Raw genomic sequence first — 23,871 nt, forward strand, 5'->3', positions numbered from 1 at the left:
GCATCCCTGTTGCTCGTAATTAATCATTTGGACTTGTTAGTCTTCATTTCATCTCACATCTGGTAACTCTACTGCTATTTAATTATTTTAATTTCATTATTTTCCTTTCTTTTTTTGTTTTTCTTGTCTTTCACCATATTATTCCCGTATTTTCTTCAATTAATTAGGTTAGGGTAATTAATTCTTTAATTAGAGTAGGTTTAGGTAGTTAAAAACAATGGAAAATCACTTAGGGACATTATTTAAGTGTAAAATTGGGCTTAAAATCAAAATTTATGAAACCCTAACTTAGTGCCACAGCTGGGCACTCAGTGCGAACTGCGGTCGATTCTGTGCGGTCCGTAGTAACATTTTGTACGGACCGCATTGCTAATTGTCCTGAAAGCTGAACTTTGGGGACTGCGACCGCACTACATTTTGTGCGGACCGCATTGGTCCCTGGGCGGCCGCACTATATTTTGTGTGGTCCGCACTGCCTGGATACAGAGAGTGGGTAGTCTGAACCCTACCTCTATGCGGATCGCATGGCCATTTTGTGCGGTCCGTATTGACCCTGTGCGGTCCGCAGTGTGTGACTTCTAAAAACTGACTGCAATTGTCTGCAACTTTTCCTTCCCGTTCTGCTACTTTATTTCTTAACTGCTTCTATTGATACTAACAAGTTTATTGGATTGTGTTTGCAGACAATGGTGAAACAACGAGGTAAAGGTTCTAAACAACCAGGCAGATGTGAATCCTTCCGAGGAGGGAAACAGAAAATAGTTAAACTCACTCCGCAAGCCAGGCAAAACATCAAAAATATGAGGAAGATGATTAAAGTTGCTGATAGGGCCATTGACATGTCTGGGAGTGAGTACGAGCCCTCCCGGAAGATATCTTCAGACTCAATCCCAGAATACATCCCTGACTGGCCGGAGAAAAATAGACTAAGAGACACTCCTCCCACTTCCCCTGCTGCCCAAGCATCAGTAAATGTGTCTTCTGGGTCGTCTGAGGGCTCAGCTGAAGGCGATATGGATGAATACTCCACCTCTCCCATAGCATCATTATCCAGAGAGGGTGCAGTAGGAGATGATGAGGAAGTAAGAGGTAAAGAAGTAGTTGGAGAAGGGGGTGAACCTCAGGTTGGTGGGGTGGATAGAACTAGGAAACTGGAGGCATGGCAAGACCGGTTCGTAAGTGAAGTAACATATCACAAATTCAGGGAATGATGGTCGCTGAGGAAATTAATCCCAAAGCGGATTTTTGTTGATATAGATCTACTGCCTCACAACCCCAATGTAAGGAGGCAGTTTAGGGAGAGAGTTGGCTGGGAGCATTTTTTGTATGAATGTGTAGATGCCAATGAGCACTTGGTCAAGGAATTCTACACCAACGTTGCCCATATCAAAAAGGGCTCCAAAGTGACCAAGGTGCGAAACCTGAAGGTGCTATTTGACGAAAAAACCATAAATGAATACCTTGGCTATGATGAGGAGGATGAGTCACTATATATGGAGAAGATGGAATTGGGCGAGGAGGTCCGTCCCTGGTTGGCACAGTACCTGGCAATCCCGGGTACCTTCCCCGATTGGTTGATTGCGGGCGTCAAGATTTTAAGACGTAGTTTGAATCTCGAGGCAAGGAGGTGGAAAACATTTGTATGTAGCAGGTTGAACCCCACGACTCATGACAACTCCCTCCCTCTTTACCGGGCAGTTTTGGTGGCTTCGATTATGGCGGGGTACCCAATCAATATGGGAAATGTGATGTCGAGGATAATTACAATTGTGGGTGCTGAGAATGACAGAAACTTCCCGTTCTTCAGTTTTCTGACTATGTACTTCCGGGACTTAAAAGTTGAAAAGAGGCCCTTCGACATCAAGGTCAAAGCGAAGGCCCCATTTTATTGGTATAACATGCAGGGGGATGATAACCCCAAGAGCAAGAACTTCAAGGGTACATCTACTGCTCCAATTGGCCAGTTTGAGGAGCCAATTGTGGTAGCGGCCCCTGCTCAGCCTGCCTCTACCTCTACTGATATCCCTCCTGGCCCATCCACCTTAGTAGACCTGGAGATACCATCTTCCCGTGCCTATCCGGTGACTGCCCATCAACTAAGCCAGGCTCTCCTCAGTATCAACAACTGGATGCAGACTGTGTCATCCAAGTTGTCTACCCTCACTACCACAGTAGAGGCTCAGTCGGCACCTCCACCTCCACAGGTCTCCCAGTCCATAGAGGATGCTCTTAAGGAGATTTGGCAAACCAGCAAAAAATCCTCGACACTCATAAGGTGCTCACAAAGGTAGTTGATTCACACAGCAAGGCTCTCAAGGAGCTTATTAGGGAGCACAAGAAGTTGAGGAAGACACAGGCCTCCAAGGAGTTCGTGAAGGAGTTGAGAGCTAATGTTGATAGACTGAAGGCAGATTAGCTGCCTTTAGATTTACTGCTCCAGGACCCAGTACCAGCAGTTCATCCCCAACCGGAGCAGTTACGTAAGCCTCCCAAGAGGAAGAGGATGATTCTCAGAGTAGACGATGCAATCATCCAGTTGGCAGACCCACCGGAGGCTTCCTCCAGTCAGCCACAGGATGCACCTCATGAGCCTGTCCAAGCCCAGGTCCCAACAACACAACAGTAGGCCTTAGGGAACCAGTCTGAGGTTCCCGAGCATAGTGAGGACTCAGGGACCACTCAGGAGCCCATGCAGACAGACAGGCCATAGGGAGTCCCTATATCCTTTTTCCCTTTCTCTTTTTGGTGCTTTATTTAGTTTAGTTGGCATTGGGGACAATGTCAAAGGGTAGACCCCAATTTTATGGATTCATTCGGATGATTATATATATATTTGATACTTTTAATGTTTTCCTTATCTTTTCATCTTTAGGTTGTATATAATTTTAACATTTCATTACATTTATCACACTTTTATTTTACTTTGGGTCTGTATATAAAGTTATGCTGCATTGTACATATTCATCCCATCTATTGTACATTCGACAAATCCCCTTCTATATATATTTATTCTACTTTCCGCAAATTTTTCGTTCTTAGCTTCTTATTTATGATTCGTAGCTTATAGTTTTAAAAGTTTGCAATAAGTGTTTGGTTTTCTTAATGCCACGGTTCTTTCCAAAGGTGGAGCTTTGTGTTAACCGGGTGGCTCTTCCCAATGTTGGATGGCGTGACAACCTTCTTAAGAGTTTGATTCCGTTTTTCTTTTTGTTTTTAGTAATTAGTAGTTAAGGGTGCCTCAAGCAAAGCTTCACTTGGGCCTAGCACATTTGCCTTTGATCTTATGGTCAAAAATAAATTGTTGTGTTTAGGATGGTGAAAGTAGTGACCTTGAGACTTTTGTGTTGACCAATAATCATCAAGTGGTTTTTTCGGACCATTGTGTGCTCAAATATTATCTAAGGTCGTTGTGGGCCACCGACTATGTATCTTTAGCAATCCCATAGCTTGTGTGGTGAGTAATCGCATTGCAAGTCCAAGTCCTGAGCCATTGGTCTAGAACTTGCCCTGAATGTTTGTTGAGGCGAAATACTAAGTGAATTTTGACTTGAGACATGATTATAGGCTCTCCTTGGTCCAAATAATAGCTTGAACACTTCCATAACATACCAATCATAAGATCCCTAGTCAACCCTTTTGAGCCCTAGATCGTTTTCTTTTAAGAACCATGATACAAGCCTTTACCCGTTCTAAAAGATACCCTCTCTTGGCACCCGATCTTTCCTTTAGCACATGGCAAAAGTATAAGTTTGGGGGGGAGACGAGGATTGCAACAAAGTGGTAAAAATGCACAAAAATGAAGAAAAAGAAAGGCAATGAAAAAGAAAGAAAAGCAAAAAGACAAAAAGAATGTTCAATAGGAAAGAGAATAAAAAAAGATTAAAGAAAAGCAAAGAATGAAAGGTGTGGAAAGTTGAAAAAGGAGAAAAGGTTTGAAATGTATAAGAAAGAGTGACAGTGTGTCTCTCTAACCCCTTAGAAAGAAGTGAAATGACTCAAAGAGTCAAGTGAAAGTGTGCCAAATGAAACAAAAGAAGTGCTTAAGGGAATATGGATCCTTCTTAGATCAAACATTTCCTACCCTGAACCAAAAGACTTTACAATGTCTCCACAAAAATGCTATATGATCTTGAGTCGGATGAAGCTTACATTAGTGGTGACTCACATAAGGGGCAAGCATATGGTACTTAGATCCGGACTTGTGACTTTTTATTAAGAGAGATGAGTGAATTTCTATTAACCTCGTTCTGAGTGCCACTATTCTAAAAGTGAGGTTTGCTTAGGGAGAGTTGAGGATGTGTGAGTTTGGGTTCCACAATGACCAAAGTAATAGAAAGAGTTCTTTGATGTGTTGAGTCAACTCTTGATGCTCCTGTGTCGCACTTATTCCATGGAGTTTCAAAGAGTAAAAATTTATTAATGATTCATTTGTATTGAGGAAAATTGTTAGTCCCAATTGATGCTAGATTAGGTTACTTTAGGACAGCTAAAATTTTCTTGGATGTTCTCTTGAGGGGTGGGTCTTATTTTGTTTGCTTGAGGACAAGCAAAAGCTTAAGTTTGGGGGAGTTGATAACTAGGGATTTTGCTACATTTTATACTCCTTCTTGCTTAAGTTTTGATTAGAAATGTGTACAAAATAGTCCCAAAGGCTCACAAGTTATGCTTGATTACAGGTTTGATCAACAAAGTGACAAAAAGTCAAATATCAGCTCAAAAGGAGTGAAACTTGCACAAGTATCAAGACAAGACAAAGCTCAGGCAAAACAAGGCCAGTGCGGCCACACACCATTCTGTGCGGTCCGCACTATGAGGTTCAAAGAGCATGACATTCAGGCACAAAGATAAGGCGGACGCACTAGGTTTTGTGCGGTCCGCACTAAGATCAATGCAGCCGCACTCGATTTAGTGCGGTCCGTAGTAAGGAGTATCAGAGAGTTACCAAATTCCGAGTTCAAGCCAATGCGGTCCGCGCTCCATTTTATGTGGACCGCACTAGAAGCCCCCGCGACCGCAGTCCATTCTCTGCGGTCCGCACTAGCCCCGTAGGGGTATTTTTGTCCAGATTTTTCAGCTTAGTATAAATAACTTTTTTCCCATTTTTAGGGTATCAGATAGTTTTGGAACATAGTTACGCTCGTGGGTTCAGATGTTTTAGATATTTTGGGAATTTTATCTACATTTCAACATTGAATCTTATTGTTTATCTTAGTAATTAATTAATATGAGTTGTTCTTTATCTATTTCTTGCTTTTTCTTCTTCAATTATGAGTAGCTAAACCCATAAGCTAGGGTTGTGGCTCAACTCTAGTATGGGTAATTGATGGGTCTTGTGTTTTAGGGCTAGATTGACTATGGGTGTTTGATATTTGGGCTAATTTCATGTTTAATTGTTGAATTAGTGGTTGCAAACACTAGTTTGTATTTAGTTGACTTGAGCTCTTCTTGAGAAAGAGAGCTTGAGTCTCTGAAATTGGTCCAACAAGGAATTGGGGCATACTCAAGAGATTGATAGCTCCAATTAAAGGGTTAAATCTTGAGAGAGCAATACCCGACTTGAACCTTGATTGTTTGCGCAAATTTGCATACCCAATTGGTCTTGAGAAAGTCAATTCGGGCAAAATCACTCGAACCACCAAGAGGTGTAGAGTGGGTAATATTGTGCAACGGTTATATCATACTCCCCAAATATGTCAATCATGCCTTAGACTCAAGTATTCGTTAATTGACCACATAGGCGGAAGTCACTACCTTAGTGTCTTTTAAACTATTTGAGTAACCCGCAACATTTTACTCTTAGCTTAATCTAGTTTCATTTACCATTGTAGTTTGATAAAAGTAGAAGTAAATCAAAAACCCCAAAAATGATTAGAAGTGCAATTTGGAACACATACGCAATCCTAAACTAGATAGATACTCGATTCCAAATTCTAGCTCTCTGTGGAAATCGATCCCGACCCTAAATCGGGTAAAAGCTGCTCCAACCCTCTCTTGCTACTCAATAGTAGTGCGGAGTAGGCCGTGACCACTGTCCCATCAAGTTTCTATCAAGTAATCAAATTTTCTACCCCATGGGGAATATTCAGTATCCGAGGCGAGCAACGCACCGCCCAAGAGTGCTACCGAATCGCCCAAGATTGCACACACACCCAACAACTAAAGAGGGCAAGTGCGGAAGCATAGCAATCAGCCATATCGGGAACCAAACCCGATATACAAATAGAGGCCATCAAAGACCCGGATGTCGTAGAAGCCTGCAAGGCAACCGTAGAAGACCTCGACCCCGTTCAATTGGACAACACCGATAGCACGAAAAAAGATTATATTGGACACAACCTCTCAGAACCAGGTAAGTTCCATGAGTTCTTAACTAACAGTGCCGATTTATTTGCCTTTTCCCATTTAGATATACCGGGAATCCCAAGGGACATCGCCACACATAGGCTGAATGTCGACCCTCTTTACCCGCCAGTACGACAAATGCGCAGAAAGTTCAATGCCATAAGAGGCAGTCAGCGAAGAAGTTGACAAGTTGCTCAATAATGGTTCCATTCGAGAATCAAAGTATCCTCAGTGAGTCGCCAATGTGGTCATGGTAAAAAAGAAGAACGAGAAGTGGCAGATGAGTGTCGACTTTACTGACCTGAACAAAGCATGCCCAAAAGATTCATTTCCGTTACCACATATCGACCAACTCATCGATGCAACGGCGGGACACGAACTATTAAGCTTCTTAGATGCTTATTCTGGTTACAACCAAATCCTAATGGCAGAAGACCAAGAAAAGACCACTTTCATCACTCACCAAGGAACGTACTACTACATAGTTATTCCGTTCGGACTCAATAACGTAGGGGCAACGTATCAAAGGTTAGTCACCAAGATGTTCAAAAAACTACTCGGAAAGACCATGGAGGTCTACATCGACAACATGCTAGTGAAGTCAAAAAAGGAAGGAGGATCACATTGGTCAGCTGAAGGAAGCCTTCGAAATATTGAGGCGATACGGAATGAAATTGAATCCCAAAAAATGCGCCTTTGGCGTAACCTCAGGAAAGTTCCTTAGTTTTTTGGTATCGCAACGGGGTATCGAGGTCAACCCGGATCAGATCAGGGCTATAGAAGGAATACCGGAGACATTAACCAGCAAGAAGCAGGTACAAAAATTGACAGGACGAATAGCCGTCCTATCGAGGTTCATCTCACGATCATCAGTCAAGTGCCATAAATTTTTCAATGTACTAAAGAAGGACCACGGGCTATAGTGGATTTCAGAATGCGCCGACGCCTTAAGAAAACTGAAAGCGTATCTATCCTTGCCGCCACTACTCGTCAAGGCAGACGCGGGCGAATTACTCCTAGTGTACCTAGCAGTCTCCGAAGCCATGGTAAGTGTAGTTTTGGTCCACGAAAATAAAGGTACGCAATCTCCAATTTATTATATCAGCAAAACCTTAATTGATGCTGAAACAAGGTACCCCCACCTTGAGAAACTAGCTCTGACATTAGTCATAGCTTCACGAAAGCTTAGACCATATTTTCAATGTCACCCTATAAAGGTGGTGACAGTCTTCCCCCTCAGGGGCATCCTACACAAACCCGAACTATCAGGTAGGTTGGCCAAATGGGCCATAGAATTAAGCGAGCACGACATAACATACCAACCACGAACTGCTATAAAGTCGCAGGTGCTCGCCGATTTTGTCGTCGATTTCAGCGCGGAAGTATTACCTGAAGTAGAGAAGGAGGCGCTCTGCGCTTTCGCACAATCTGACCTCTGGGTCCTCTACACTAACGGCGCATCTAATGCATTAGGATCAGGACTGGGACTCATCCTCGAGGTTCTTATGGGCGAAGTAATTCAACAGTCCATACGATGCCCCGAGATGACTAACAACGAGGCCGAGTATGAAGTTGTGATTGCAGGATTGAAATTAGCTCTCAAATATGGCGCTCGACGACTCGTCCTCCATTGCGACTCTCAACTCGTGGTAAACCAAGTCACTAGGAATTTCCAAATCAAAGAACAGAGACTACAAAAGTACCAGTCAGAAATTCACAAACTGCTGCCAGAATTCGACGAATGCCGTCTCGACCAGATACACAGGGCACAGAATATCGAAGCGGACGGTCTCGCCAAGCTAGCAGCAGCCACCAAAAATATCAACAAGGAGAACGTGGTCACCCTTCTCCATTCCGCAATAGACAAAGTCGAGTTACATTATATAAACCTAAATTGGGACTAGCGCAACCGTATCGTAACATATTTGTAGGAAGGGACGCTCCCGCAAGATAAGAAAGAAGCCAAAAAACTTCGAATACAGGCGGCCAGATACAACCTCGTAAACTATGATCTTTACAAAAGAACATTCGGCGACCCCCTGGCTAAGTGTCTTGGGCCAAATCAAACAAGGCGAGTACTAGAAGAAGTACACGAGGGGCACTGCGGTGCCCATAAGGGAAATCGTGCCCTCATCAGATACCTCATCTGCACCAGATACTACTGGCCTACCATGAAAAAAGAAACTACAGATTACGTCAGGAAGTGTGAACAGTGTCAAAAATACGCCCCTATGATACACCAAGCAGGAGAACTCCTGCATTCCGTCACTTCGCCATGGCCATTCATAAAGTGGGTGATGGATATTGTCGGACCCCTCTCAGCAGGACGAGGTAAGGTACGCTTCCTTTTGGTTTTAACTGACTATTTTTCTAAATAGGTGAAAACATGTACATACACCCAAATACACGAGCAAGAAGTTATCACGTTCATATGGAAAAATATAATATGTCGCTTCGGCATTCCCAAAAAAATTAGCTGTTACAACAGACCTCAGTTCGTCGGAAAGAAAATGACCGAGTTTTTTGAAAAATGGCACATCAAGCAAATACTATCCACACCATACCATCCCGCCGGCAACGGCCAAGCCGAATCCTCCAATAAAATGATACTGAATATATTGAAATAGAAGCTCGAGGATGCCAAGGGGCTACGGCCTGAACTGTTGCCAGAAGTACTATGGGCATACCGCACTACGCCAAAAACTAGCACTGGCGAGACGCCATATTCACTAGTCTACGGGACTGACGCGGTCATACCCGTCAAAGTCAGAGAACCTAGCCTGAGATACTCCAACGAAAGCGGACCAAGCAACGACGAAAGTAGGCTACAAGATCTGGATGAAGTCGAAGAATGAAAAGATATGGCCCACGTAAGAATGATAGCCCAAAAGCAAAAGCGGAAAGGTACTATAACTAGAAAGCCAAAGTACGACCGCTCAAGGTTGGAGACTACGTCCTCAAAGCTAAAACACAAGCAGCGAAAGACCCTAATAAGGGAAAACTGGGAACAAACTGGGATGGGCCATACAAAATCACGGCGGCAGCAAACAAATGAGCATTCCAGTTAGAGACAATGGAAGGAAAACTACTCTAAAATAATTGGAATGTCGTCCATCTCAAATACTTCCACTTCTGAAAAGAGGTGCCACCTAAGTCGTACTCTTTTTTCCCTCATCCCGGTTTTGTCCCAATCGGGTGTTCTCGGTAAGGTTTTTAATGAGGCGGCAAGGGGGACGTCTCGAGGTCCGAAGTATTGTTCATTACCCTGCCCATTGACGTGATCTCCAGGCCGAGTAATGAAGGGACTAGGTATAGACATCCAAATCTCCATTGTATGTACAAAGTCAACATGTATTTCCTACAGATATATAATCGAATCTCCAATGTGTGAATGAGATTCCCAATGGCTAAGGCCATCGATAAAAGCATGAGTTCGACTTCACTCGAACCACGACGGGATCCTACTTCGACACCAGCTCGAAAGTAACATCCCAATGGCTAAGGCTATCGACAAAAGCATGAGTTTGACTTCACTCGAACCACGACGGGATCCTACTTCGACGCCAGCTCGAAAGTAACATCCCAATGGCTAAGGCCACTATAAAAGCATTAGTTTGACTTCACTCGAACCACGATGGAATCCTACTTCGATGCTAGCTCGAAAGTAACATCCCAATGGCTAAGGACACTAACAAAAGCATGAGTTCGACTTCACTCAAACCACGATGGGATCCTACTTCAACGCCAGCTCGAAAGTAACATCCCAATGACTAAGGACACTATAAAAGCATTAGTTCGACTTTACTCGAACCACGACGGGATCCTACTTCGACGCCAGCTCGAAAGTAACATCCCAATGGCTAAGGCCATCCACAAAAGCATGAGTTCGACTTCACTCGAACCACGACGGGATCCTACTTAGACGCCAGCTCGAAAGTAACATCCCAATGGCTAAGGCCATCAACAAAAGCATAAGTTCGACTTCACTCGAACTATAACAGGATACTAATTCGACGCTAGCTCGAAAGTAGCATCCCAATGGCTGAGGCCATCGCCAAAAGAAAAGGGTCCGGCCTCACCCGAAACAAAATCGGCTTAACAGTTCGACGAGTACCTAGGATATCATAAATATTACAAAGATCATCACCGAATCAACAAAACAATTTCTTCATTACAACAAAATATTACTAGCATCTATCTTTACAACGGGCTCAAGCATGCCCTTACAAAAATCTTGAAGCAAAAAGTAAGTACAAACCAAAAATTATACATCATCCCCTGTAGCATACACATCTTCATACCAAGAGTCAGAGGCAAGACGGTTCGCATCATCAGAATTGATATCATCCCCGATAGGCATAAGAGGGTCGTATCCACATGCCTCACGAGCTGTACGAGCTTCAGCATGCACACCCTGAAGTTCCACTTCAGATGCCCTCCCGTCCGCACGAAGAGCCTTGTACACATCAAGTCGGGCCTCAGCATGAACCTACAACTCGTATAAACGACGAGGCATGACAGGATCGGCCGAGGCACGAGACATAGAAGGTTGTGAGTGTCGACTCGCATCCTCTGTTCTAAGTGATACCACTTTCCCGGTCAACACAGATAGCTCCGCCTCCAACTCCTTAACACGCCCCTCAAGCCCCGCTACCTTGTGTGTGGATGTCTCTTCCTCCTTGGTCCGCTCCGGCCTACAAAGATGGAGGGCATCCTCCAAAACTGACGCTTCAGAAATAGCAGCCGCTAGTCTATCGGCACTCACACTAAACTCACCCCTGAGCTTATTGATCTTCGCCATCTTCACACCCAGGTCGACAGTCAAACTGGTCATCTTCGCTTCTAGGTCGGAGTTCTTGGCCATCACCCCTCTACTTAACTAGATATCATCTTCCTTCGCCTTAAGGGATGCCTCAAGTTCACTGTTGCGGGCAATGACCTTCATAAGGTCCTCATCTCGCTCCCTCAACTCCTCGACCTTGCGCGCCAGTTGATCCTCCCTCTATTTAATCCCTTCGCGGAACAATTGGAAGTCGGGGTCCTAGTTGTAGATGTTAGCCATCGCACGATGCTTGGTGCGATATTTTTTATATTTAGAAGACATTTTCCCGTAGATGGTCGTCCTCTTCTTTTCCCGGCACTCGTGCTCAATCTCCATGACAAGGGTCTGGCACAATAGGAAAAAGTTAAAGAAGAAAGACAGGTCGAAAATAACGACGCAAACCCAATGACTAAAAAGAAGAGAAAGACATCTACCTGCAAGGCCATGCCGACGACGTTCCGAGATAACTCCATGTCGCTCATCGCTCCGAGCACCTCGCTCTCGGGAGCAACACATAAAGGGGCTAAAGCAGATGCTACTAATCACAATTCGACAGCACATTGTAATCCCCAGGAATAACTGCATGCCGATCAGAACCCTCCACTCTGACCTCTACATGAGTATGGCGTTCTAAAAACTCACGAACATCCCCTAGGTCGACATCTGAACCTGAGCCTTCGCCCTCGACGCGTGGGCCCCCTCCGATGTTAGACAATGCACCACCCTCGACAGAACGCATGGAACCACCTCCTGGGTAAACCCCTTCCATTTTGGGAGACCTCCTCGACAAAATAGCATCAGCCATAAATGTGGGCACATGCACTATCTGCGACGCACCCGTCTATCTTTTACCAGTGTCTACGATCACATCCTTCCCAAGCTCCACTCTCTTCCTTTTCCTCAGTAACGACTCTTCCCGATTAGAGAATTCGTCCAAAATGTGAGGGATCGGTGCGGAAGAGTCCTCTTCCCTCACGACCATGTCACGAGAAGGATTTCCCGTCTGTATCGGTTGAGCACGACCCTCTCGAACGGACTCACTTAAAATAAACTGCCTTCCTGCAGCAACGACATCCTGTCGAAATGCAGAGACTGGAGCCATCCGCCTAGAAGCTCCTCGACTTGTCATCATAAAAAGTCGTATCAATAGACAACGATGTATAGTCAAGGAGTGATACAGGAGAAGACACTTACCAGACAAAACTCCCGGCCCAAAACGCTTCATGAAAGTAGGCCAGTCTCGAGTTTCCGCTGCATGGGGGATCAAACGGGCCACCCAATCCCTTATACCCGCAATAGGTTGAGGTGACGCCCCATAGCTGCAAACGAGAAGCGAACAAACACTAAGGTGAATGAAGAAGAAAAGAAAGAACAAAGCAAATGGCGGCGCTTACGGTTCTCGTTCCATCACTCCGAAAACCTAGCGGGGCCAGACATGATATGTGCGGTTCTGAAGAAGAAGTGCTTGCGCCAAAATTACGACTCGCTCAGTCGTCGGTTCCAACCACCACCCCTTTCGTCCCACGGTGCCTCAAATGCACCATAGTGCTCCTATGAAAGCTGGGTGAAAACAAGTGCAGAAGATGATGAACAATAACCTTGCACCCTGCCAACTCCGCGTATTTTGTCAACAGTAGGAGTTTTTTAAGCGTGTACGGAGAAAGTTGTGCCGGGCAAACCTGGTAGAATTGACAGAGTTCTTCCGCTAACGGAAGAAGGGGGAAGGAATGGCCGATCACGAAGGGGTATCATAAAAGGCACAGTACCCAGGCCTATGGACTTCTACAAAGTCCCTCTCCGCTGGAACCATATCAACGTGGGAGGGAATGTTATACTTTGCACGGAGAGCATCAATATGAACTTGCTCGGTTTCAGAGAACACAGGGATGGGAGTAGGAGGAGGATCCTTAAGAAAGTCACTTCGAGACAAAGGGTGTCTCGGCAGCAACTCCTCCACGGTGGGAAAGTTGTCCCCCTCCTCCACTATCATGCCCTCATCACCAGAAGGAAGTGCCACGGACAACAGAGTGGCGTCAGAGACCCCCTCACGAGCTCAGTGCGTTCTAGGCATCTCTTCTACAGAAAATGCGTTAGAACAACAGGGAAGGTTAAGAGTAGAGAATGAGAGAAGAGGAAGTAGAGAAAATGGTGGAACAAACACGAATGAGATGAAAAAGAATAACCGTAAATGAAATGGCCATGAGTTTTTGAAAAAAATAAACCCTCCACCTATTTATAGGATTGGGTGGCACCAGAATCGAAGCGGAAGGCTGCAGAGTGGCACCGAAATCGAAGCGACAAGCTCTCAACCCCTGTCTCGAAAACACGCATAATGATGACACACATGGAGATGACGTCATTTCCCGATAAGATACACTATCCGATGTCTTGTTGAGCATGCTGACCTCCCATTATTGGTCAAGCCATAACGCTCCGTAAGACCAAATTTCTCCACAAGAGCGGATGGTATCTGCTTATCAAGGACACACCGAGTTGCAACCTCGACAAGCGGAGGGATTAATTGTATGGGTCCAAATTTGGACGACCACGACCATTGATGCATACGACAAACGACGAGATCCTCGTAGCTCGACGTCCTGAGGAGGACGACAGACAAGCGAACAGAGACTGCACGACTTTTACAGTAGTGTAGGTCCAATAGGGGCACCAAGAATATTCCTTCGGATATTCCCCATAATATGCTTTTTAGGGTTCAGAAGGGGTTTGCCCCTTATATATAGCGGGAAAACAACCTTTTAAAGGGAGCTTTTTTACTTTTCTAGCTGAAAAACACTGACTATAATATTTTTTTTTACGTAAACGATTGGCATCATTAGCGTTCGATCATTCATCAAGAAATACTATCCACTATATTCATCTTACATACCTTTGATTTTAGAAATTATTATACTTAACTAAAATTTAACTTTTCATTTTTTTGATTGATTTGTTCAAAAAGATTAATATATCTTTTGAGTCAAATAATTGTTACTCTCAGCATCGTTCTATAAGACTTACACTTAACTTTGATAGGTATCGCCTTATCATATAATACTCGTGTAGCACTCTTTATTTTAGCCATAATAATATTTTAATTACGAATCTATCTTAGACTATATTGGCCACCTCATTGAGTTCTCTGAGGTTGCTAACTCTTAGCCTGTCTCTCTCCTAAATCTTTGGTGTAATTAGACTCACATTACAGTTTGACACTTGTCATTTTGAAATGTTGCTCGGAGTCCAGTATTTCTATGAAATGACTACTTATAATCTTATGCTAAAACTTAGATTAAATTAAAATATTTAATTTAACTTAACGTTTTAGCTGCTTCAAAAAATAAACAAGTACATTCTTACCAATAGTTACATTAACCATACCAAAATAATTCTTGTAAATTTTTCATCAAATTCAGTAATATGTTATTCTATTTGTTATTTGAAATCATTAAAAAGAAAGAAAAAAAGTAATCACACAATTGCTTTAATTTTATTGTGTAACTGACAACAATTTCTACTTTAGAAGATTTTATTTTAATTGATGCACCTCTTATATTCTTTTTTGTTTTGTTTGCTTTTACGAATTTAGTATTTGCAGTTTACTAATTCGATTAAAAGGTGCTCAATTTCATTTTAAAGTCATTTTGGATTTTAAATTGCTTTTCAACAAAAAGGTTTCAAAATTTTAAAAGTCGAGATAAATTTAACGCTACACCATTCTAGTAACATTCTTTTAAGCAAATTTCGATCAAACCTGCATAAAAAACTTAATCTTTTTGTGTGCATGACCATAATAAATACCTCTAAAGGCCAGCTTTGTAAACAAAATTTGGAAATTGACCTCTTTTTATCTTTTTTCCGGTCGTAACAATTTTTTTTTTTTTAAAATGATAAAACTTGAACACTAAACAACACCATAATTATATGCATTATATAACATTAATAAGGAATAAAAGATTTGGACTACAAGCATAAATATAATATTTTTCTCGGAGCAATTGTTTTATGTCTCCTACCAAATTCTTTAAATTTTATCACTCTTAATAAAATGGAAAGATTTGTATTATGAAAAAATGATGTTGAGTCGTTTACTCCCATCATTAATTTATTTTATTATTTTTGTTAACAAAATTTTACTTGAAAAAAAAACTACTTATATGAAGTTGGATAATTTTAATGGCGTAAGGTTTTATGGGAAACCATATAAACATATTAAGAGTATCTTTAATTAGTGTTACTCCAACTGTCACGCCCCAAACTAGGGGAGGCACGACTGACACTCGATACTGTATTCGATCGAGTTATCCACTAAATATACTAGCTAAATAAACTGGGGGCCCAACAGATCGGGCAGCACAACATCTGAAATACTAAGCCTGGACCATTAAGGTCATGACCTGAATAACAATAAGCCATATAAACAAAAGTAGACGAGCCAAAATAATAAAGTACTAGCTGGCCGACGAGGTCGCGATTGGAGACATACATGCCTACACACATATATATACATGCCAAGCCTATGGGCTGGAGACTGAAAGCTACAAAAAGAAACCCAGAATACTGTGTCTACAATAGCCTCTAAGAGTGTCATAAGCACTGTCGGAACAAGGCCCCGACTATACCCAAACTGTACACAAAAGTAACTATCCTATGAAAGCTCCAGGAAGAGGTGCAGCTTACCAACTCACAGCTGAACCCCGAAATCCTAGCGGAGGGGTCGATCAGAGTCCCTACCTGGACCTGCACGCACGAAACAAAAATGCAGTGTCCCCAGGCAACGGGACATCAGTACGAATAAAAATATACTGGTATATAAGGCAGAAAGTAGAATCATACATAGCTGATGTAAAAAAAATAATAGTGAAACCACCGGACACTGAAACTCTTATAGCCTTCATGACCGACATCCGACCTCATAGTAATCAATTATGCATGGTATGCTCGTGTAAGCGTATGTCGTGAATACATATATATATTGATGCAAATGCATGACATACTCAACCAAATGCTAGCAATGACGGTCTCTCTTAGTAGCTAACCGATATCATATTGCCAACTTGTGGCCATCTGTATAATATATATAGTTTTTCGGGCAAATAGGCCCCTTACCTCCGATTATAGCTCGAAGTCCATGCATAATATGTCATGTATGATATGAACTTTGAATGCACATAATAGGCCATAACAAGAACCTAGCCTATCTTGGCTCATTGGTACTCTTATTCTTATAATCTCATAATCACCTTCGTATCGCATACAATTGTCTCGTGGAACCTCATATGTTTTCTTTGATTAAATAAGCTTGAAAACTTAACTCGACTTTTAGAAAGATAACTTAACTCTGAAGATGTTCATAAAAAGCTTAAGGTGCTTCACTTAGTCCTTATACCTGATTTCTTAATAATTAGTAAAGGAAAGTATATCAAAAATCAAGTGTTTTAATAGTTTAAACGTAAAATTTATATTTGAGATTTTTGGAAATAGATGTGTCACTTTAGAGATTTTAAAATATACTTTAACAAGAAAGAAGGACTGATCGTAAATACTACATGCCTTTATTTTGTTTAGTCACACAACCCAAAGACAAATAAGAATTCATATATATAAACATATGGATAAGAAAACCGACAAAATAACATATATAGATGTCGAATACCCTAATTAATTGAACGAGTGGAATATCAACCTAATAGCATAATGAAAATACTTCAGCTACGATCCCAATGCCTTTCACAGAAGGTCTTTCTAGCAATAGAATAGTAAAATATCACATTTGACGTCTTAGGAATTTTCAAGAATTCGTGCAAAAAGGAAGGACGAAGCTTAGCCTTAACATACCTTCCCAACAAACGTCCGAATGCCTGTAGTTCCTTCACGAAAGCTGTTCCTTACGTCCTAAGCTTCGCAAACACTATATATATGCAGCTTATACGCACCTATAAACAGTTCATAATTGAGTTTAAATCGGCAGATTTGCCATATGGCCCTAACTTGACGAAACGTCCGTAGAACTTTGTAAAAACGATCATAAAAGAGTCCCAAGATGATTACCTTGGAAAATCAAGTATAAAGCCTGAAGAACCAGCAAGAACAACAAATACCTATCTTCCAAAAATAGCTCCAAACACAGCTAATAGAAGGGGGGAACGATTGCAAAGCATAGAGATTGAGTTTCTAGGCACGGGGACAAACTTTAACGGGAGAAATTGTTAAAAACGTACCTTAATCACTCAAGAATACCATGGAACCCTCTCTTCAGCTCCCTCACTATTTTGGGACGAAAATGAAATGTTTTGGGGTCTTACAAGTCGGATTTGCCGACTTATACCACTTGTTTGACCCAACTCGGTTCGCGACCCGGTTTCAGCCTGGACAGTCCGGGGTAAAACAGTCATAACTTTTTACTCCAATGTCCGTTTGACGTGAGGTATTTTTGGTTGCGAACTAGACTTGTATACCTTCAATTTGATAGGTTGTGGGTCCCATAACTCATTATATATTGGGAGAAATGATCTGATACATTTGACCCAAAGTTTAGAAAAATTATTAGAGAACTTTACGATAACCTTTGCCGACCTTTATTTCGCAACTTGCTTGATTCCAAAACTTAACATGTGACCTGTGTGATATTATAATACCTCATAATACACTATTCTTAGCATATTAGACACTCTTAGTCTTATCTCACAGGTGCAAGTTAACTTAAACCTTCCGAACGCACGGGGTGCTACCCGAGCCATTTCTTTAACCACGAACCTTTGTTTAAGGTATTCCTTTGACCTAAAACTTTAGTTAGTTCCTTAATATTATCACACATTTTCAGTCTTATTCTCCCAATGTACTATACCCAATCGTATATACCTAATATAACCACGCCACATTACGTATATTACGCAAGAGAAGAGAAAAAAACACATTGGGGTCTCACACTAACAACTTATATCATAGCCCTTTAAGTTAAGGTAGTACAATTTTACCAAAAGGCCTCACAGAAGTACTTTTTTTTTTTTTCATTTTTCTCGTCCCCAATGTCATTTTCTGAACACATGCCTGGTGGACGTTTGGAACTGACACGTGTATCTCTAGCCGCTTACCTCATATAATTACAAAAAAAAAAAAAGTATTCTCAATTTTGATCCCAAAAACAAATTCCAATTCAAGTTCCATTTCATTTCTGCATTTCTCTCAACTTCCAATTCAAACCCCCAAATCTTCATCATTTTTCTTCAGAAATTGAGACTCTTCTAGAGCAATCAATCTGGGGCTGGAATAGGACGTGTTTCGCAGTAGGAATCATGAATATCTTCAGATTGGCGGGGGACATGACACATTTGATTAGTGTCTTAGTTCTCCTCCTCAAAATCTACGCGACCAAATCATGCTCAGGTCTTCTTCTTCCCTTTTGCATTTTCACTCTCACTTCCTCAACCAGCTATTATATATCTCTCTGTGTGTGAGACGAACAGATGCAAACTTGTCAACTTTGAATTATGTAGCTCATAGAATCTGAGTATATTATGTAGCATGTAATAGTTCCGCATCAGAAGGTGAAACAGAGTTCTGCATACGGTTCTGTTTTCAATTAATTTCATTTTTATTCATGTTGAAACCTGAATATGAGTAGTTTTGCTCTATACATAGATGACCGTATCTGATTAGGTCTTAAATTCAACACACATATAATTAATAGCGAGCTATGTATGTGATTTGTGCATTCAGAATTGAAAAAGTAATAATAATGTTATGTGGCTCTTGATATATTAAAGTAGCAAGCTAAGAGAAGTCGGCCTGTTATTCCTTTTATGTACTAGCAACTGAATTAGGCAATGGACAGGATACATTTTATCTACAAGGAAGTAGTGACATTATGCAAGTCCAGAATCTCATAGGACTTGGACGCAGTTTTAAACGTACTGGGAGATTGCCACGTGTGATCATTGTTTTTTATTAATGTTTGGAAATTTCTTTGACGCTTCGTGACTATTTCTGTGTCATATCTAGTCTTGGACCTTTAACTAGGTTAGCTTTGTGCCACATACAAAGTGGATATCTGTATTTGTGTAGGACATTTAGTGAAATCAGTGGCACTGTAAGTAATTTGAAAATATGAAGAGGTACACGTTAACATGTTCGTTTCTAGTGGATGTTGTCAACAGAAGTAAATCAGCAAACCAGCTGAAGTATGGTATGTTAGGACTTAGATTACTAATAAGGAGGGTCATAAATACCTCGGTATAATTACAGATGTACCAAGGGTGTTGCCTAGTGGTTAACGAAGAGGGTACAAAACTCAGAGATCAGGGTTCAAATTGCAGCAAACATTTTAAACACTCAATTTGGACAAAGCCCAGTACCTATTCTGGTGGGAGGTAGCAAGCAGGTAGCCGGTGAAATAGTTGAGGCGTGCACGAGCTTATCAAAAAAGAAAAAGAGAATGAAACATTACCTTTTCTCTTAATATAAAGTAAAATATATGATTCTTAGAATTCAATAGCTCATTCATTGACGTGTACGGACCTTTTTGTACATTATATTTCAAGTTTCACCATTGAAGGGACTCATTGCATCTTCCAGTAGCTTGAAATATACTTGTGCTGAAATCTAGTTGGCACTGAGAGTGTTTGCTGTATTCAGGAATATCATTGAAGACACAGGAGTTATATGCTATCGTGTTCTTGGCTCGGTATCTGGATTTGTTCAGTGACTTCATATCTCTTTACAACACTGTGATGAAACTGGTTTTTATTGGAAGCTCTTTGGCAATTGTCTGGTGTATGAGGTACCACCGGGTTGTCAGGCGCTCATATGACCGTGAGCTAGATACTTTTCGTTACTGGATTCTTGTTGGAGCGTGTTTCGCTTTGGCGCTTGTTCTTCATGAGAAGTTTACCTTTCAGGAGGTTAGTAGTGATCTCTAAATGTTCTAACTATTTTATATGGATTTTCCTAGCAATGATAATCCTGCTTCTTCTCACTTAATTTTTTCTGTTAGCTGGTGACTTATATTAATTTTTTCTGTTAGCTGGTGACTTATATATGTAGATCTTGACAAGCACAACATCCTGTTGGTGCTTGCGACAACCATGTTTTCAGAGTTGAATTTTAATAGGCTGGCTACTTTAAATAGTGAATTTCTCTAGAAGTGTTGTGTTGCTTTGAATCCATTACTAGTGACATCGAAACATTAACAACTATGCCTCAATTCTAAGCAAGTTTGGGTCGGCTATATGAATCATCACTGACCATGTCATTCCATTCAAGCTCATCTCAAACTTCCGGTTGCCGGTGCAATGCACTCCTAGATGGGCACGTCCAGATGCTATTTTCAGTATCGTGAGGATTCATGGTAAATTGACTAATTTTATGCTGTTTGTCAGCCTACCATAATCCTTCTCCTTTATCCGGGCTCGAGACCAACAATGTGAGCAAGCTCACATAGTCAGTCCGTCACTAAGTGAATGAACACCATAAATGTCTGTTTGCTATTACTCACATGCTACTCTGCATGTACATGGTTATAGCAACCTTGAAAGAGTGCTTGTACAGACCTTCTTAAGGTAACCCATTTCATGATTATCTCTGAGTTTGCATGACAAGCTATGAACGATTTTATAGTGACCTAGGAGTTCTCATAAGAAGATATAAACTCTTTACGTTGGCAATATACGGTCAGCAGCCTGACACATATTGAGATGATATGTTTGCATTCATGTGAATGGATAGACCTTCTTTAAGTAATCAGCTGTTGTTAACATCTGAATCAGCCTGCCCTATCTTCAAGAAGAATTTCTGTAATAGCCATTTGGGTTAGTTGTTTGCATCTCTTGTATTGGAATGTTCTGTTATGATGATTTAACCAGATCCGAGGGCAAACAAAGTTGTGACTGAAGTTTGACCTTGTCTATTTTGTATTTGACTCTGGGCTCCAGCTACTTTTCCCTGTTCAGAGCCAGCTGAACTCTCGAATTCTTTTTTCCACTGTCCTCGCCAAATATTCTCATACTCTATAACCTTACTAGGTCAATGAAACTCTCAATGAGTATGGGCGTGGATTTTGTGCATTTCTTTTACGACTTGGTGTTGTTCATAGTATGTTTCATTACAATTTGCATGAGTAAAGACATCTTCTTGTCTATATGGTTTGCAATGTCTTCCTGTATTTTCATTCGTGGTTTCCCTTCCGTTTCATTCATCTAGTTGTCTGTCTTGGCAGTGTTAACAATATGAGGTTCCTCCATTAAGCCCAGTACATCAAAAGAGAAAGATAAATGAGATTTCTCAGTACTCATGGTATCCTTATACTTTGACTCATCAGTTTATATCATTAGGGATTGAGTCTCTTCTTTTTATTTTGTGGGCTAGGAGAGAAAAGGGAGGGGATGGGGGAGAAGTGCCAGTGAGGATTGAGCCTTACGCTATGTTGCAAGGTGCTATACTAATTAATAAGCTTCCATTCAATCCTCCTACGACTGATTAGAATTTCCGCAATGACCCTGTGGCAGAGATTGTGTTACTTGTTTTCTTTGTCCTTTTTTGGCCGAATCTTGATTCTCGAATTTAAATTTGCTTGCTCCCTGTTGACACTGTTGATGCTTCATATATTGTTGTTTCAGCTGTTTTGGGCTTTCTCAATATACCTGGAGGCAGTTGCCATTCTTCCCCAGTTGGTACTCTTGCAAAGAAGTGGAAACGTTGATAATCTGACTGGCCAATATGTGTTCTTCCTTGGGTATGCTTCTTCTCCAGTAAATCTGGCCACTTCCTGAAAGGACATTATTTGCATCGTATTTTGAAAATTGGAGCAATTTTATGTTGATTTGGGCATATCTATTTTTTTATCTGAGTTCGATTATCAGTCAGAGCTGACATTGGACAATTTGCTGTTTTTTATTTTCATAAGTTCGTACAAATTTGTTCGCAGAACAGCCCAATTGAGTGCTGCTAGAAAAGACTAGTCTCGATTTTAATTATGCAAGGAGTTAATGAAGTTCATCCAAGAATCTACCGTGTACAAATGATTGTGAACATTTGAATTCAAAATGATGTGATACATGTTCTTCCTTCAAAGCATTGGTTCCTCTTTTCCATATACCCACACGATGCATGGGGGAACTGTATTCTATCAGTACTAACTGTCTTTGTAGTTTCTATCTTCTCCAGCTTGTGAAAGTGTTCTTCAGTAGAGCGCTTTAACCACTCCAGATACTTAGGAACATACTCCAGATCTTCCATATTACAGTACAATGCAAAAGAAGATGTCTTAGGTCCTGAGAATCCTTTTTTACATGTATAACATTATTGCAAGTGATGCTTTCCTTACTCTGCAGGATAGGATCTTCCGTTAAAATGTTTCCTTAAGCCGTTGAACTGTTTATTGTGATAGCAATTATTGCCATCTCACTGCAAAAGAAAGGGAAATGATTAGTAAGGTCATTGTGTGAAAAAATGGATTTGTGGTCTCTTTCTCACACTACTGACTACGCGTGCTCTCTGCCCGTATTTATCATCCGTCTTGATTTTGTTTCTCTTCCCTTTTGTATTATAATCCTTGGGAGCAGAAAGGGATCTAACCATTAAAGGTTTTTAAGTTATGTACACACGCTAGATATGTTCCTTTCTAGTTGTAATCAGGCATAAGAATATTTTACAATTTGATTTAAAATAGTTAAGGATTTATTGGGTATTGTCACTGACATGCTGGATTTATAATTACAGGGCCTATCGTGCATTTTACATCTTAAACTGGATTTACCGCTATTTGACAGAGCCGCGTTTCACTAGATGGATATGTAAGTTTTTCAAGATACAACCAGTAATATTTGTTTGCCACTCGCAATGGTTCTTCAAAGTTGAATTATTTTTTTCCTTTTGCAGCTTGCGTCTCTGGTCTTGTCCAGACGGCCCTTTATGCAGATTTCTTTTATTATTACTTCATCAGGTAACAATTCCTTAAAGCTTCTTGGAGTGGCTACTTCTTGATGACGTAAACAAACTACTAATAAATTTGTTTTGCAGTTGGAAAAATAATGCCAAGCTTCAACTGCCAGCATGAGGCAAAGACAAGATATGATGAACAGTTTTAACAGCTAACTGGGACCTGGTTTCATGCTGTGGCTTGCGGACATAACTTTTGGCATACTACTTTTCCTTAGACGTGATGATCATACAAAGTTGGCCATGGGTTTAAGTATTTTACTGAGCTCCTACATTGTTAGATTCAGATACAGTACCCTTGTTGATATGATGGGAATATGTTGATTAGAAAATGTTGTCTGTATTCCTGTCAAATGTGATTCAAACTTTCAAAGATATGAAGGTATGACTATTCAATTATTTGTGCTTCGTACATGTATGTTTGCATATCTTCTTCCTTTTCCATGTGCCTTTATATTTTGTTCTTAGCAAGTGCTGAACGATTTTAATTTTTCAATTGATCTTGATAACCGTTCATATTTATATGATATTCATTGTCAATGCGAGTATGTGACCTTTGAGGAAAGCAGAGGAACAATACTTTGGTATAGACCTGTAATCAATAGCTGGCTATATCTTTGAAGATTTGAGACAGATTTATTGAATACAACCTCCTACAAACCCAACAGGGTAGACGTCAACTGTCTTTTCCTCCGAATAATATAATCCTGTCGCTTGTGTGTATGACATTGATAAGTTTACTAGCCTGTTTGACCAAGCTTGTTTTTGGCCAAAAG

At 41.1% G+C, this 23,871-nt stretch overlaps 1 protein-coding gene across 1 annotated transcript; it reads left to right on the forward strand.

The window, feature by feature from the left end:
* The first annotated feature begins 18,286 nt into the window (after positions 1–18,286).
* On the forward strand, positions 18,287–23,494 carry LOC104247865 (ER lumen protein-retaining receptor A). The gene is made up of 6 exons (XM_009803997.2): positions 18,287–18,547; positions 19,796–20,061; positions 21,775–21,890; positions 22,877–22,950; positions 23,036–23,099; positions 23,177–23,494. Exons 1-6 carry the CDS (start codon positions 18,457–18,459, stop codon positions 23,211–23,213), a joined length of 648 nt encoding a protein of 215 aa, XP_009802299.1. The 5' UTR covers positions 18,287–18,456; the 3' UTR covers positions 23,214–23,494.
* The last annotated feature ends 377 nt before the right edge of the window (positions 23,495–23,871 follow it).

Source organism: Nicotiana sylvestris, chromosome 2 (genome assembly GCF_000393655.2).
Source record: "Nicotiana sylvestris chromosome 2, ASM39365v2, whole genome shotgun sequence".
In the NCBI taxonomy this organism is placed as follows: domain Eukaryota; kingdom Viridiplantae; phylum Streptophyta; class Magnoliopsida; order Solanales; family Solanaceae; genus Nicotiana; species Nicotiana sylvestris.

Coding starts and splice junctions, on each gene's coding strand:
- LOC104247865 (XM_009803997.2), top strand. CDS start 18,457: ATGAATATCTTCAGATTGGCGGGGGACATGACACATTTGATTAGTGTC. Junction 18,548..19,795: donor CGCGACCAAATCATGCTCAG/GTCTTCTTCTTC, acceptor TGCTGTATTCAG/GAATATCATTGAAGACACAG. Junction 21,891..22,876: donor CAATATGTGTTCTTCCTTGG/GTATGCTTCTTC, acceptor TTATAATTACAG/GGCCTATCGTGCATTTTACA.